The sequence below is a fragment of the Rattus norvegicus genome, chromosome 3 (genome assembly GCF_021556685.1).
Source record: "Rattus norvegicus strain SHRSP/BbbUtx chromosome 3, alternate assembly SHRSP_T2T, whole genome shotgun sequence".
Taxonomy (NCBI): Eukaryota; Metazoa; Chordata; class Mammalia; order Rodentia; family Muridae; genus Rattus; species Rattus norvegicus.
The window spans coordinates 155,948,356-155,963,166 of NC_141536.1; the positions used below are offsets into that span (position 1 = coordinate 155,948,356).

At 50.2% G+C, this 14,811-nt stretch overlaps 1 protein-coding gene across 9 annotated transcripts in view; it reads left to right on the top strand.

The window, feature by feature from the left end:
* Window positions 1–14,811, top strand: part of Slc9a8 (solute carrier family 9 member A8) — a 50,412-nt gene that overhangs the window by 24,088 nt on the left and 11,513 nt on the right. For 2 of the 9 annotated variants that reach the window (XR_015683030.1, NM_001025281.2), the window contains 4 exon segments: window positions 191–225; window positions 4,277–4,420; window positions 7,278–7,416; window positions 9,614–9,719. Coding sequence is in view for 8 of the 9 variants with exons in the window: in NM_001025281.2 (NP_001020452.2) it covers window positions 191–225; window positions 4,277–4,420; window positions 7,278–7,416; window positions 9,614–9,719 (424 nt within the window). In the remaining variant the exon portion in view is untranslated. 9 annotated transcript variants of the gene reach the window in all.

Sequence of the window (14,811 nt, forward strand, 5' to 3'; positions counted from 1 at the left end):
AGACTAGGAGAGCACAGTGCGCGTGCCCACACGCTCACAGCAGCCCTTGGGACTCTCCTGTCTTCAGTGGGGACTGAAGACAATGTCCTTATTAGTTGATAAGAAAACACTGATAGACATTTTAATCTTCCCGGCTGTTCTCCAGGGAATCTTTGTGTGTGTCTGTGTGTCTGTGTGTTTTATTTTACAGGCTGATGTAATCTCTAAACTCAACATGACAGACAGGTAAATCTTTCACGCTGTAATTCCCCTGTGCGACTGCTGTTCAGGCCCGGGATGTTTCTGCACGTGGCTTCCTGGGTGTGGTCCTTTCCCTCTTCCCCGCCTGGCTCACCAATGTTTGCAGTATAGAATCTCTTCTGAACCAATTTGTCTCTGAAATGACTCAGAATTATATTGATGCTTTTGAAGACCCCTGATCATAACATTGCTGATTGAAATGAGTGATCTCACTTAAACTCTGGAGGAATAACTGGTCAGTTAGCTATCGTGGGACATCTCCAAGCCACATCCTGTACTCTGTGTTCTCTCCTTACCATTGTCTGGATGGAGATATATATATATATATATATATATATATATATATATATATATATATATATATATATATATATATATATATATATATATATATATATATATATATCTTGGGCAGAGCCCTTGCCTGCTGTTTATAAGGCTCAATCCCCAACACTGGAAAAGCAAATAAGCAAAAACTTCAGTTTTCTTTAAGCCAGAGGGTCGCCTTCCCAATAAGAGTGGAACAGGAGAGCGTGAGGTGAGACCTTGACTCTGGAATTCTCACCAAGATTAGGGGAAGCTGGCCCTGGGCTGGATAGTTCTGAATCTGATGCCATTCCAGCAGACACTGTGCTCTTAGAGTCTCCTTAGTCCACAAGGGAGAAGCAGCTAGGGCAGCTGTGTCTCAGAAGGTCCCAGTCACGAGTTACAAGAGGGCCCAGGCCTAGCTCAGCCGGAGATGTGTGCCGTGCTGAGTTTGCTGTGTCCTGTGTCTGAGCTCAGCACCTGTCTCATGTCTGGTGGGAAGCTGTGGAAGAGGGCCAAGGGCGACTCGTCCATCCCGATCATTCCCATGACTGAGAATGTCGGGCTTTAGCTGCAAGGTAGCACCTCGTTCCAGAGCCTCAGAACTGTCAGTGGGAAATGAGCCACTGACAACAAGCTTGAGCCACATACCCATCCCTCACCCCCCCCAGGAGGGATATTGGATGGTTTTCTGTTTTTTAAAAAAGTTTCCCCTTCTTTGTGACAGGGTCTCACTTTGTAGCCTAGGTGACTCTGGAACTTAGTCTATAGCCGAGGCTGGCCCCAAACTTGAGGCAATCCTCCTGCCTCAGCCTTCCAAGCTCAGAAAATTTTAATACATAGACAAGCAGCCCGAGTCACCTTCCTTCCTAGGAGCCAGAAGTGCACCAGAACCAGCACCCGGAGTTGTCTGAGTGTGCTGCAAGGGAACGAGGAAGGCCCGTGCGCTCAGACGGCAGGGAAGGTGTTGCTTTCTGCCTGCTTTGGGGGATACTCGTGAGAAGCAGAGTGTTGATCAGTGTCTGGAACTAAGTTAAAGCCAGTAGCCGCATGGCTGGGTGAGAGACAAAAGCAGTGCCATGCTTAGCAGGAGAGCCCAGACAGCCTCACCCTGTGCAGATGCCCCTTTTCTGTTGGAGTTCTGTCCAGCAGTGGGGACTGCTTTATAGAACAGCAGAGCCTTAACAGGGACGCTGCAGGGTAATGCAGTTTGACAGTGGCTACAGGTCACTGTCTGCAGGGGACAATGCTCTTTAGCTCCTCCTGCCTGCCATGTGGACATGTGGCCAGCAATTACCAGCTGTTTAAACTTTGCTTAGGCTGGGGGGTGGAACCCAGGACTTGATGTGCTAGGTGGATGCTATATGTGTATGAGGCTGCTCTGCTTTTAAAATCCTTCTATACTTGTTCTCAGCTAAGAGTCTAGGAATCCTACCTCCACCCTGACACACACACACAAGTGTGCATTTCTTTTTAAGATTTATTTATTTATTTTATGTATGTGAGTACACTGTCACTCTCTTCAGACACACCAGAAGAGGGAATCAGATCCCATTACAGATGGTTGTGAGCCGCCATGTGGTTGCTGGGAATTGAACTCAGGACCTCTGGAAGAGCAGTCAGTGCTCTTAGCTGCTGAGCGGTCTCTCTAACCCACAAGTGTGCACTTTTAAAAGCCAAGTTTGTGTTTATGGTGAGGTTTCTAATTTTGTTTCAGTTAATTTATTTTTTTTTTAAAGATTTATTTTATGTATATGAGTACACTGTAACTATCTTCAGACACACCAGAAGAGGGCATCAGATCCCATTACAGATGGTTGTGAGCCACCATGTGGTTGCTGGGAATTGAACTCAGGACCTCTGGAAGAGCAGCCAGTGCTCTTAACCACTGAGCCATCCCTCCAGCCCCAGTTAATTTATTTTTAAGGTGGTTTTTGTTGACATGGTATCTCATGTAGACCAGGCTAGCCTTGAACCTGCTGTATAGCTAAGAATGACCTTGGATTTCTGATCCTCCTCCCTCTACCTCCCAATCGAGGCTATACGTGTTTACTACCATACCTTGCTTCCGTTTTGTTCTTTGGTTTTTTGAGACAGGGTCTCACTATGTAGTCCTGGCTGACGTAGAAATCTCTATACGGCGGGCTGGCCTTGAACTCGTGGAGATCTGCTTACTTCCAGCTCTATCTCTGCCTCTCAACTGCTAGCATTAATGGTGGGCTGCACCCAGCCCATTGCTCCCGTTTTTGAGTGTTGACAACACCCTTTTTATCACAAACCCATAGACTGCCTCTGCACTTCAGAGAACACGATCTTGTTCATTCCTGTGGAACACAGACAGCTCTAAGCACCTCCCCGGGGGTCAGTCTTCTCCCTAGGCCTGGTAAAGCTAGTCCAACCTTGTGTACTAGGCCCACCCCTGGAGCCCCTTGCTGCATACCTAGAGGGTGGGAAGACGGCTCCCATAGGCTGTGGGCCTTGGCTACCTGACTGCTGCAGGGAGCCTCTCCTCAGTCCTCTTCCCTACCCCACCACCTGCCTTTATCTGAGGCTCTGGCCTGTGCTCGGCACAGATCCTCAGAACAGGCCAGAGAGAGGGAGGGCGACAGGTAGTGCACATGCATGCATCACCTTTGATGAGGGCAGGAGGGTGTGGAAACGGGAGGTGAGCGTCCAGAGGGCTCTGCTTCTCTCCTGGCCACCTCACTCTTGCATCCTCACCTCAGGAGCTGCCACCTTGTGGATTGATAATTGAGGGGGAGGAGGTGACTGGCCTGCCTCACAGCTTCCTCCCCTTACTGCTTCTTTGTGTAGACTACTCAGTGACCCCAGTCAGATGAATCTAACCCCCCTCCTCCAGCGGTCACGTTTCCATATTTTCTGTGGTTTCCTGAGACAGTTTCATAGCTCAGGCTGACCTGGAACTTGCTGTGTTGCTGAATGTGACCTTGTACTCCTCACCCCTCCACCTCCTAAGTGCTGGGTTACAAGTGTGTGTCCCACACCTAGCTTATGTTGCTTGGGATCAAACCGAGGGCCTCAGGCATGCTTAGCAATCATGCTAGCCCAACTCACATTGCCACTTTCTAAGTTGGCCTGAGGCTCTGCTTCCGGCTACACCGCCCTCCAGGACAGGCACTGGCTCCGGGCTGGATGATAAGAGTAGTGAAGGACTTGGGGCAGTGCCTGTGTGGTAAGGAGATGTTTGCTGGTGAGCTTCGGCAGGTGGTCAGTGCTCGTGGCAGTGGACCTTATGGTCAAGTGCTGCCTGTAAGGCCTGAGGGCCCAGCTTCCAGTCAGCAGCACAGACTGCACCCTCTGGTAGCCACTGGCCTTTGGGAATTTCTTGGTTGTTGCAAATCTCAGTGGAGGCTGGGTTTGGTTACAGTTGACACAGTTGACCTGGTGTGGCAGAGCAGAGGTTAAAGCCAATAGTTTATAAAGAACTTTCTGGCCAAGGAAGCTGGGCATTGTGTGCTGGGGTAAACAGACTTGTGTGCAGCAGCAGCAGCAGCAGCAGCATCCAGAACAGAGCACAGTGCTACTGCTGGGAACCCAGGCAAGCAGCACTTGTCCTAGCCTCCCTGCTCCTGCGCTAGGCATGACGGTGAGCGGGAAAGCACAGCCTCTCTCTTTTGGCCCCTTAGCTGCCGTCTCAGCACCACATCCCCTGCACAGCTGTGTGGACCCAGCACCACACTTTACAGTCTGCTCTTGCTTCTCCTTGCAGTTTCGCGTTTGGCTCCCTGATATCTGCAGTTGACCCGGTTGCCACTATTGCAATTTTCAATGCACTGCACGTGGACCCTGTCCTCAACATGCTGGTGTTTGGAGAAAGCATTCTCAACGATGCAGTCTCCATTGTCCTCACCAAGTAAGTAGGAAAGACTGGAAGGGCCCTACGGCACACGGAGGCCAGCACACAGTCTAGTCCTATGTGATCAGCTCACTACTACATTTTGCTACTCTGGCAAGCGGTCTGTGCCACAGGAGTATGTCACAGCCAGTCTGCTACAGGGAGTTGAGTTTGCGTTTTCTGACTTGTGTGTTTTTTAGCATCTTTGAAGGGTTCTCAGAAATGACATTCCCAGGCCCCACCCCACAGTGGGTCTGGGATCCCATCGTTGTCCTGTCTGTATCAGCCATGAGGGATTTGTGTTTGGGTGCCAGCCCTGGATTAGTGAATGCAGTGTGGATTAGTGCTCACTGGTAAACCACTGTGGTGCCATGTCCCTCTCCACAGGGCAGACAGGCCCTGCCGTCCTCTAGTGGTTGCTTGACACCTTCTTTCTCACGTCTCTGAAGGAAACAGATTCCTTGTATGCCTGAGGTGCTGCTGTGAGGAGGGGACTTTGGAAGCTGAAATCTGTTTTATTATAGGCAGTGGTGGTACACACCTTTAATCCCAGCACTCAGGAGTCAGAGGCAGGAGGATCTCTGTGAGTTCTAGGCCAGCCTAGTCTACAGAGTGAGTTCTAGGACAGCCAGGGCTACACAGAGAGACCCTGTGAAGGGGGGTAGGGGTTGGGGGGCACTCAAGGTGATCCTTGGCTACATAGTGACTTGTGTGGGTGATTACTGACAGCAATCTACTGTCAGTACATGAGTACTCTGCTGGGATGGCTTATACCCCAATATTAGGTGTAACTTTCCCTTTGAGCACAGCTGATGAAATTGTCGAGGTTACATCATTAACTGGGTGTCACTTTGGATTTATCAGCATGTTTGCCACTGTCCTCACACTGGCTTTTCTTGGTCAGCAGGCCTGTAGTTGTAGGTAGGCAGTCGTTGTGCATCGTGCCCTAAGGCTGTCTCGGTGAGGCTTTCTGTTGCTGGGAAGCGGCACTGTGGTCACGGCAACTCTTACGAAGGGGAGCAGTCAATGGGGCTGGCTCACAGGTTCAGAGGCTCAGTCTGTTATTGTCATAGTGGAACTGTCCCAGAGTGCAAGCAGACTGGGGATGGAGAGATGAGGGAGCTGAGAATTGTACATCTTGATCCGCAGGCAGGAGAGGTGACTGTGCCACACTGAGCTGAGCTTGAGCACAGGAGCCTCAAAGCATGCACACCCCCACAGTGATGCACTTCCTCCAACAGTGCCACTCCCAGGGCAGAGCAATCAAACCTGAGTCTATGGGGGCCATTCCCGTTAAACTCCCACCAAAGCCTTCATAGTGTTGCCATGGTCCCAGCGCTTGGGAGGTAGACGCAGGAGGATCAGAAGTCAAAGGTTGGCCTCCACCACATAAGGAGTTTGAGGCCAGCCTGGCTCAGCTACATGGAACCTTGTACCAGAATACGTCCTTTTCTGAAGCTCTTTAGCTCCAGATTTTGCCTTCATCTCATCTGGTAAGCTGGCTAAACGTGAAGATGCAGAATTGCCTACTTGGAGGTGACGGCCTGAGCTGTTTTTATCGTTAGGGGCAGAACTCAATCTCTCTGCCTCGGATTTCTGTGAAGAAAATCTGTCAGTAGGAAAATGTCAGCTTTCCGAGGCCTCTGCCACACAGTTGCCAAGATGAAGAGCGACTTTTGAAACAAAGGGGGAAAGATGTCATCATTGCACATCTACTGGGAGACTGGCTTTGGAGGCCTCCCCAGATGTTCCTGCAGGTGACTCTGGGTCACATACCTGCTAAGTGGGCAGCTTCCTTTTCCGTGTCATGGCCGCCTCCACCACCTTCAGGTTCTCTGGGCTACACACCTGCCTGCACTACTCAGGTTCCAGTAACTGTCCACAGTGCGCCAAAGAGAAGTGAAGTGCAGGAGACGGGCAGGAAGGCCCTGGAGGGTTCCAGAAAGGCCTTCCCGACAGCCAGTGAGCATTTTCAGACAGAAGCAGAAGAATGGAGATAGACGGCTTTTCATTGGTTCTGAACTACCAAACCTAGTTGATGTTCCTCCTGGGCCTGGGCTCATACTTAGGAGCCGCTGGTTCCTTGACTGTTGTGTGGTTTAAGGGTCACTCAGCTGCTGATGCAGACCTGGCTGGCAGACAGACGTGGGCATCCTTGAGGGTGGGAGCTGGCTCCAGTTGGAGGGCAGGGTGACCTTTGCATGTCTGACTTATCAGAGTAGTTCTCTAGTGTTGGCCCTCTTCTTGGGGCTCCGAGTCCCACTCTGAGCATAAAGCTCCGATTTCTTCCCTGGCCTCATCCTACCTGACTTCCTGCCAGAGACCCATCTAGAGTTTTACCATAGGATTCCTTTGCTCGGCAGTTGGCAGCTAAGGCCTTTAGGGTGAACCACTGACCCCTCCCATCATGCCATGGGCCCTGCACTGGCTGGTGCTCTCCCAGGTCCTCCCCACCCCACATCCTCTGTGCACTTGAATGTTCACACTCAAACCCCTATCCCTGGGCACTGTTTGTTCAGCCTGATAGACCTCTTGCACATCCATGCTGAGACCCCCCCTGTATCCTAAGTGGAAGCTCTGGAACTTTCCTGGATTCCCCTAACCCAGTCTGAGTTGGATGCCCACCCTATTTTCAGAGCTCTTAGACCTCCCCCCTAATTACCTAGGCCAGCTCTTGAAACAGTCTTTGCCCTCTCCTCGGAGCCCCAGAAACTGCCTCAGTGCCTGGACATGTAGGTGACGGACCATAGGAGCCTGGAGGGACAGGTGGGTTAAATGGCAGGAAAGGGTATTCTGAGAGGCGCTGAACGATGCCCACTGATTCTAAGGACTGGGTCAGGAGCACTTTAATTTTCTCTGTTTTCTTTTTTCCTAGCACGGCTGAAGGTCTAACAAGAAAACATATGTCAGATGTCAGTGGGTGGCAAACATTCTCACAAGCCCTCGGCTACTTCCTCAAAATGTTCTTTGGCTCTGCAGCGCTTGGCACGCTGACTGGCTTGATTTCAGCATTAATATCCTTTTAGCACGGGGGCACAGGGCACAGGGGTCATGTTTGGTGGTGTCTTGCCATTTTCTCAGCTTCCTCAAGGACCCAATTTAGTTTGTTTGTTTGTTTTTTGGTTCTTTTTTTTCGGAGCTGGGGACCGAACCCAGGGCCTTGCGCTTCCTAGGCAAGCGCTCTACCACTGAGCTAAATCCCCAACCCCTGTTTGTTTGTTTTGAGACAGGGCTTCTCCACATAACCTGGCTGTCCTGAAACTCTTTGTAGATCAGGCTGGCACCAAACTCATAGAGATCTGCCTGCCTCTGCATCCCAGGTGCTGGGAGTAAAGGCATGAGCCGCCCAAGGACCCAATTTTAATGTAAAGTTTTATTTAAAAGAAGGTTTTGTGCTAAGCTGTGATTTGAGAAAAGCTCTAAGCCTGCACACTCTTAAATTTAACCTCTGAAGTATCGGGATACTTATTTCTCATCAAGACAGTAGGGTCCCCTCAGCTGGCCTTGAGCTTGGTATCCTACAGACAACAGGTTTGCCCAGCACACCCCTAGGATGCCATTCTTTCTCTCTCCCTTCCTTCCTCCCTCCCTCCTTCCCTCCTTCCTCTTTTTATTTTTTGGGACAGGGTCTCTACAGAACCCTGACTGTCTTAGAACTCACGATGCAGACTAGGCTGGCCTTAACTCACAGATTCATCCACTTCCCTCTGCCTCCCAAGTGCTAGGAACATGGCCAGGATGCCATTCAAAGCCACACTGTTAGGTGGCAGATTTGACCTGGATTCCTGCTGCTGGGGGATGGGAACCATGTGCAGATGACGCCATTCCATCGCTGTCTTGGTTTTTACATCCAGAAAACAGAATTTTCTTAGAGACCGTAAGTTGTTTTAGGTTAATTTAGCTTGGGAGAGCTGTGTGCATGTGTGTACAGCGTTGGAGGAGGCCATCGGGAAGCTGGGTGTGGTGGCACACAGCTTTGCCCTTTCATCTCTGAGTCGAGTTCCAGGACAGCCAAGGTCACACAGGGAGTTGCTCATCAGGTGCCAGGAACTGAGCTCAGTGGGTGGGTCTGAAAATCATACCCCCCACCCCACCCGGGACAGCTTCTCTGGAAGAGAGGAACGGGCTTTCAGGGAAGTGTCATCCCCCCACGCTGTTTGTACTGTGTGTGCTGCTTACTAGCTAAGGGCTCTTAGGCAGAGAAAGAAAGACTCCTTAGAGCAGCGGGGCATAGAAGTAGCACAGGCTGCACAGTGGCTCTGCAGCCATCTGGCCCATGTCCCCAAAATGGCTACATGGCCCTTCTGGAGCAGTTTGTCTCTGATTCAGCTGGGACATTCTTGCCTGGCTTCAGGTTTGTGTCCTACCACCCTGTTGAGATTTCTGGCTGCTCCTCTGGCTGGAGGCTGAAGGCAGTGGAATCCGTTGACAGCAGCTGCCCCAGCATCAGAATGAGGAAGACACTCAGTGCAACATTCCCCAGACTTCAGGTCAGCAGTTAAGAGCACTGCCTGCATTAGAGAGGACCCAGGTTCAGTTCCCAGTACCTACATGACAGCTCACATCCTCATGAAACTCCAGGTCTAGGGGACTGGACCCTTCTGACCTCTGTGGGCACTGTGCATGTGTGGTGCACAGGCAATAGAGGGAAACCGCTCACACCATAAAAAGCATGTCAGAGATAGAGGTGCATGCCTGTAACCCCAGCATTTGGGAGACCAAGGCAGGATTCCTGTGGTCAGCAGGGCCACAGAGCAAGATTCTGTCTGCGAGAGAGGCAAAATGTGTGGGACATGGTCGGTGGTTTGCAAAGGAGAGGTAGCAGAAGAGTGGGGACGGGCATGTGCTACCTACAGTCCTTCGGTGGAGTTGGCTGTCTTCAAGGAGCATATATTGTTATTGTAATGAGGCAGACGTGGGAACACGGGCTCTGTTAACAGGGGCATGAGTATGGTGTTGTGAAGGGCCATTCAGCAGGATGGTGAGTCCCTGAGAGCAGGCAGTAGAGTGACCTGTGTCTGCAGCCCCAGTCTCTTAGGTCAGCATTTCGGAATGTCTTGTCAGATTCTAGTTTCTACAAAGAGAACTTTCACTGAGAAATTTCCCACTGTAACCAAGCCCCAATTGGCATCTTTTGTGGTGCGCCCCTCCCATCGCCTTGCACCTGCCTGTCCAGTGCCCTTTCTCCTTTTTCCTTGACACCTGTGCCATGTGTTGAAGCACATTGACCTGAGGAAGACGCCTTCCCTGGAGTTTGGCATGATGATCATTTTTGCTTACCTGCCATATGGCCTGGCGGAGGGTATCTCACTCTCAGGTAAGAGGCAGTGAGTACCAGGAGGCTGGGACCTGCCTGTTCGGTAGAGGCTTGGCATGGGAGTTGCTTTCACTCGGCAGAGACACAGGTGCTTAGTGCCCCTGTTTTACCACAAAAAACCTGAGGCTGACAAAGAGTAGGTACAGTGCCCAACAGGGGTAAGGAGTTGAGGTGGTGGCAGAAAGGTCAGGAGTTCAAGCTCATCCTTCACCACATAACCCATTCAAGGTTAGCCTGGGCTATGAGTTTCTGCCTTGGAAACAAAATCACATTCCTGAGGTGGTTTAACAAGTGAAGGCATTTGCCACCAAGACTGATGACCTTGCTTTGATCTCCTGATTTTCCATAGTGAAAGGGGAAAAGCAACTCCAAAAGCTGTCATGTGTGTGAGGGGGTGAGGGGGACACGACAGATAAAGTAATAGATAAATGTAATATTTTTTAAAGGCAGAGGCTAGAAAGATGGTCCAATTGGTAAAGTAAAAGCTGTGATAGCAGGAAGATGTGACTTTGGGCCCACACTGCTCAAGTAAAAGCTAGGTGTGGTGTCATACCTGTGACGATAACCCCAGTACCAGACGCTAAGACAGGAGGAGTGCAGGCCAGTGAGAGAGACCTTGCCTTAAAAATGAGATCAATAGAGGAGACACCTGATGTCAGCCTCCACATGCACACACAGTATACATGTGCATGCACCCTCATGGATGTGCACAGTGTACACAGCACAGAAGCCAAACAAAGACACATGTGCTGCTCCCTAGCTGGAATTGGAACCGTTATGTATTGACTCTTGAACCAACGTTCAGAACCTGCTTGACGCAACTCCCTCCAGCAGCTTCCCATGAAACCATACACTGCAAAATGTGGCTGCTCCTTAATATAGTGGGGCTTCTTAGACACAGTAAAATGTGTTGTTTGTTTTGATTTTCAAGATGGGAGTTTTACTACATGGCCCAGGCTAGCCTTGAGCTTGAAATCTCCTGCCTCTGCCTCCTTAGCTGAGATGTCAGACATGCAGTCCCTTATCTGTCAGTCCCACAGGCTTAACCTTGACATCCCCTGGAGTGGCACCCAGCTGACTCCTTATTCAAAGTTGTCAGGCAGCTAGAGAGGTGGTGAGATTCAGACCCTGGCTTTCTGGACTCCCAGCTACAGCCATCCTTGCCCCAGCTGGAGGAGGAGGGGCTGTCCACCAAGCCTGGCTCCTAGCACCGTCTATGCTTCGAACTCAGTCAGCAGCCCCTTTCTGTGAGCTTTTTGTCCCAAGTGGTGTGGATCCTGTGGCTGCTGTGTGTCAAGTTATAAGGGCACCAGTCTGGATGGGGAGGCTCTGCAGGTCGGGAGGAAGCCTCGTGCCTTGTCCCCATGTACAGGTAGAGCTGAGCAGGGAGGGCTCTTCTTTTTTTTTTTTTTTTTTTTTTTTGGTTCTTTTTTTCGGAGCTGGAGACCGAACCCAGGGCCTTGCACTTCCTAGGCAAGCGCTCTACCACTGAGCTAAATCCCCAGCCCCAGGGAGGGCTCTTTTTGACAGCAGCTCCTCAGCCTTAGGTAAGGGTTATCCATGTAGGACCCATTGAGGAGAAGCACCACACAGACTGGGCTCTGCTATGGGGAGGCTTCTCCTTTAAACTGCAGTGGGCCCACATCCCTGCAGTCATCTATGTGTGGAATTCTGCTGAGTTGTGACAGGTGTGTGCAGTCATATGCTCCTGGCAGGCTGGAGAGGGGGCCTTGCCCCCATAATGTGTCATCTTTGTTCAACGGGAGCTACATTATTAACGGTTCTTTCCAGATGTCACTAGATGAAGTCATGTGACATACAGTGATTAGTGATTGGTGCCTGATTCTGTCTGACAGTGGTGGCAGGAAGCACTACCATCTCACCGTCCAGGGCTGAGGAGGGTTTTCTACCTTTGGCTTGTAAACGTTCACAAATGTTTTCCTTTGTGTGGGTGAGTACTTAGGATTGAGGTGACAGACCAGTTTTACTATGTTAGTAACTGCTGAGTGCTTGACAGTGACCAATTCTGCTGGGGTTGAGGGGTGAGCAGGGATCACGCCTTTAATCCCAGCATTTGGGAGGCAGAGGCAGGAGAATCTCTGTGAGTTCCAGGACAGCCAGGGCTACACAGAGAAATCCTGTCTTTTTTTTTTTTTTTTTTTTTTATTCATTTATTATATATAAGTGCACTGTAGCTGTCTTCAGACACACCAGAAGAGGGCATCGGATCTCTTTACAGATGGTTGTGAGCCACCATGTGGTTGCTGGGAATTGAACTCAGGACCTCTGGAAGAGTAGTCGGGTGATCTTAACCGCTGAGCCATCTCTCCAGCCCAGAAATCCTGTCTTGAAATCAGAAAGAAAAACAAAAACAAAAACGGCCAGTTCGTCTGGTTTTAGCAGATCATGGGCATATACATTAAAAAGAACTTTTAAAAAAATTTCAGGTATTTTTTTTGTGTTTAGCTAATCCATGTATCCTCCCAAAAGTGAGCCCCAGTTGCACCATTTCCTCCCTTTGATGTCTTTGTATACAGGTGGTGTTACAGTAGGTGAGGTATTCTTTGTGTCAAGATAGGGTGGTAGCCTGTGTGGAGAGGCACCATGGAGTCTCGTGGAGTGCTCATCTGGGCTCTCCTGTGGCCCCAGAACTGGCCAAGCGCCCATACTTTCCTTGGCCCATGGCAAAGCCTCTGGGTTCCATGCAGAATGGAACCCTTCGCATCACTCGCTCTCAGAAGTTTAGAAAATTTTTGGTAAGAAACAGATTCCCATCATCTCAGAAGTGGAGTTGGGCCAGCCCTACAGGGCTGCAGCAACCTAAGGAAGAGCAGTGCATTGGCCCTGAGGGTCACTGCTACATCCAGTGTTCTCCAGTTTCTTACCCCCTGGCCAGTGCACCTTGGCCATCTAGACCCCTTTGGCCACACTGCCCCCTGCTGGATTTGAGCAGCATTGCCTGGGACAGACTGCAAGAATGTCCACACTGCAGTGTCAGGCTCAGGTGCCTCCTGAGCCTCTGGTCTCCAGAGCAAGTATTTACAGGCCCTCCTGCCAATACCTCTGTCTTTGTAGGGTGGCTCAGTGGTGGTCTGCCTGATGATTGCATTGTAGCTTGGGACTCTCTGGTTAACCCTGTATCAAGATGACAAGCGTTGATGGTTCTTGTTGAAGCCCAAGACCACTCCCTACTACACCCTCCCTCCCTCCTAGTCCATGGGTGCTTCTTGCTGGGGGCTGCTGTACAGAACTGGGGAAGGGGCCCAGGGCTCAGGCCAGGGCCTTGAGTGTGTTCAACATGTATCACCAGAGCTACTTTGTCTGCTGACACTTTTTTGTAAATTTTTTTTTTAAGATTTTTTGTTGTTTTATGTTTTGAGAACAGGGTTTGTATGGTGTAGCTCTGACTGTCCTGAAACTCAACACAGATCCATCTGCCTCTGTCTCCCAAGTGCTGGGACGAAAGGTACTTGCCACCATGCCTGGTTAGACGTATTTTCTGTGAATGATCGTGTACCACATGAGTGCCTGTGAGCTGTATACGGTTGTTAGCCACCGTGTTGGTGCTAGGACTCAAATGTCATGGTGTCAAGATCCAGGAGCTAAAAAGCAGAATTTTTCAGTTATCTTACCATCATAAAAAAGGTACATGTTATGGGTTTATGGTCAGACAGTTAACATACCATGAAACATTTTATGGTTAGTTATGGCTATAAAATGGAAACAGTCTACAGTGTGTAATTGACAAGATTACAATGGAGTCATCTGTCCCTTAACACAATCCTAGGTCCTTTACAAGAGCAACAAGTCCTCTTAACCATGGAGCCATCTTCCCAGCCTCCTGGGGTCGCCCTTTGATGGCTGTAGGGCCTTACCAAGATGTTAAGAACAGGTGGAGGCATGAGTGCTGGGACTCCCACAGGAGTCTCTTGTCTGCCATCCACAGGGATCTGAGGGTCTGGGGCCCACCCTGCCTCTTCCCCTGGCCATCTTTTCTGGAGTATCTTCTTGTCTGTCCCCTTTTGTAGGCAAGATGAAGAGTAAAGGAAAGTGCTCCTTCCTGGGGTATTGGGGGTAGAACACTCCAGTCCTTCTGTCATGTGCACGGCAGAGCCTGGTGGGGATTTCACAGAGCAGGTGGCCTGATTTGCGTCATCTCAGAAGCTAGTGTGTGACACTCCCTTTGCACAGGTGTAGTCTGCCAATTAAACCGTCTCTCCCCACAGTGATGGAAGTGAATTGTAATGTTGGAACTTGACTCACAAAGTTTGATTTTCAGTTTATGTGTGTTGCATCTTGTGCAGTGGCTTTTAAAAAAACCTCAGCTGCTTCTGCCTAGATGCGGCTCTGATAAAAGAACCTATGTAGAGCCTCCAAGTAGCAAAGGGGAGCATGCCAGGCGGGCACAGCTAGAGGAGCAGTCCTCTGAGAGCACACAGATGGCTGAGCCATGGGAGAAGCAGTCCTGGATAATAGGTCACTCTGTATCTGAGAACAGTAACTGGTGACTATGGGGAAATTAAAATGAGAGTATTTTAAAGGTCCGTCAGATGGCCCCCCCTACTCATCACACCCGGGTTTGGGGACTTTTCCCCTGTGGATACAGTGCCAGCTTCTCATCTAACCTTTAAGCTAAGGCTAAGTATCCAGTGATGCTTACAGCTATGGAGCTGTTAGTTCACACGGCTCATCTTCCATTCCTCTGGCTGTTGTGGGGGTCAGGATTGTACCAGCTACAGCTGAGGGAAGACACCTGGCTATTCTGTAGCTTCTAGAAGTCCTCAGGACTGTGTATTTGCCTCCACTCCCAGTCACCTCTCTCCCTCCCTCCCCTGCCCCCATCTCTTCCTTCTCCACCCTTCTTCCTCACTTTCTTTGTCTCCGTATGTTTGAGGCAGAGTTTCAGAGCGCTGGTTGTCCTCAAACTTTCATCTTCTGACACTTGGGATTACGAGTGCATGTGCATTGCATCGGCTCCTGCTCTTCAGAGGGGGGTGCGGGGCTCCTTGCTTGTTAGGCAAACAAATGGTCAACTACCAACTTCGAGCTGCACCCACCTCCTTCTGTGCTTTTTCCTTTTTACGTGTGTGTG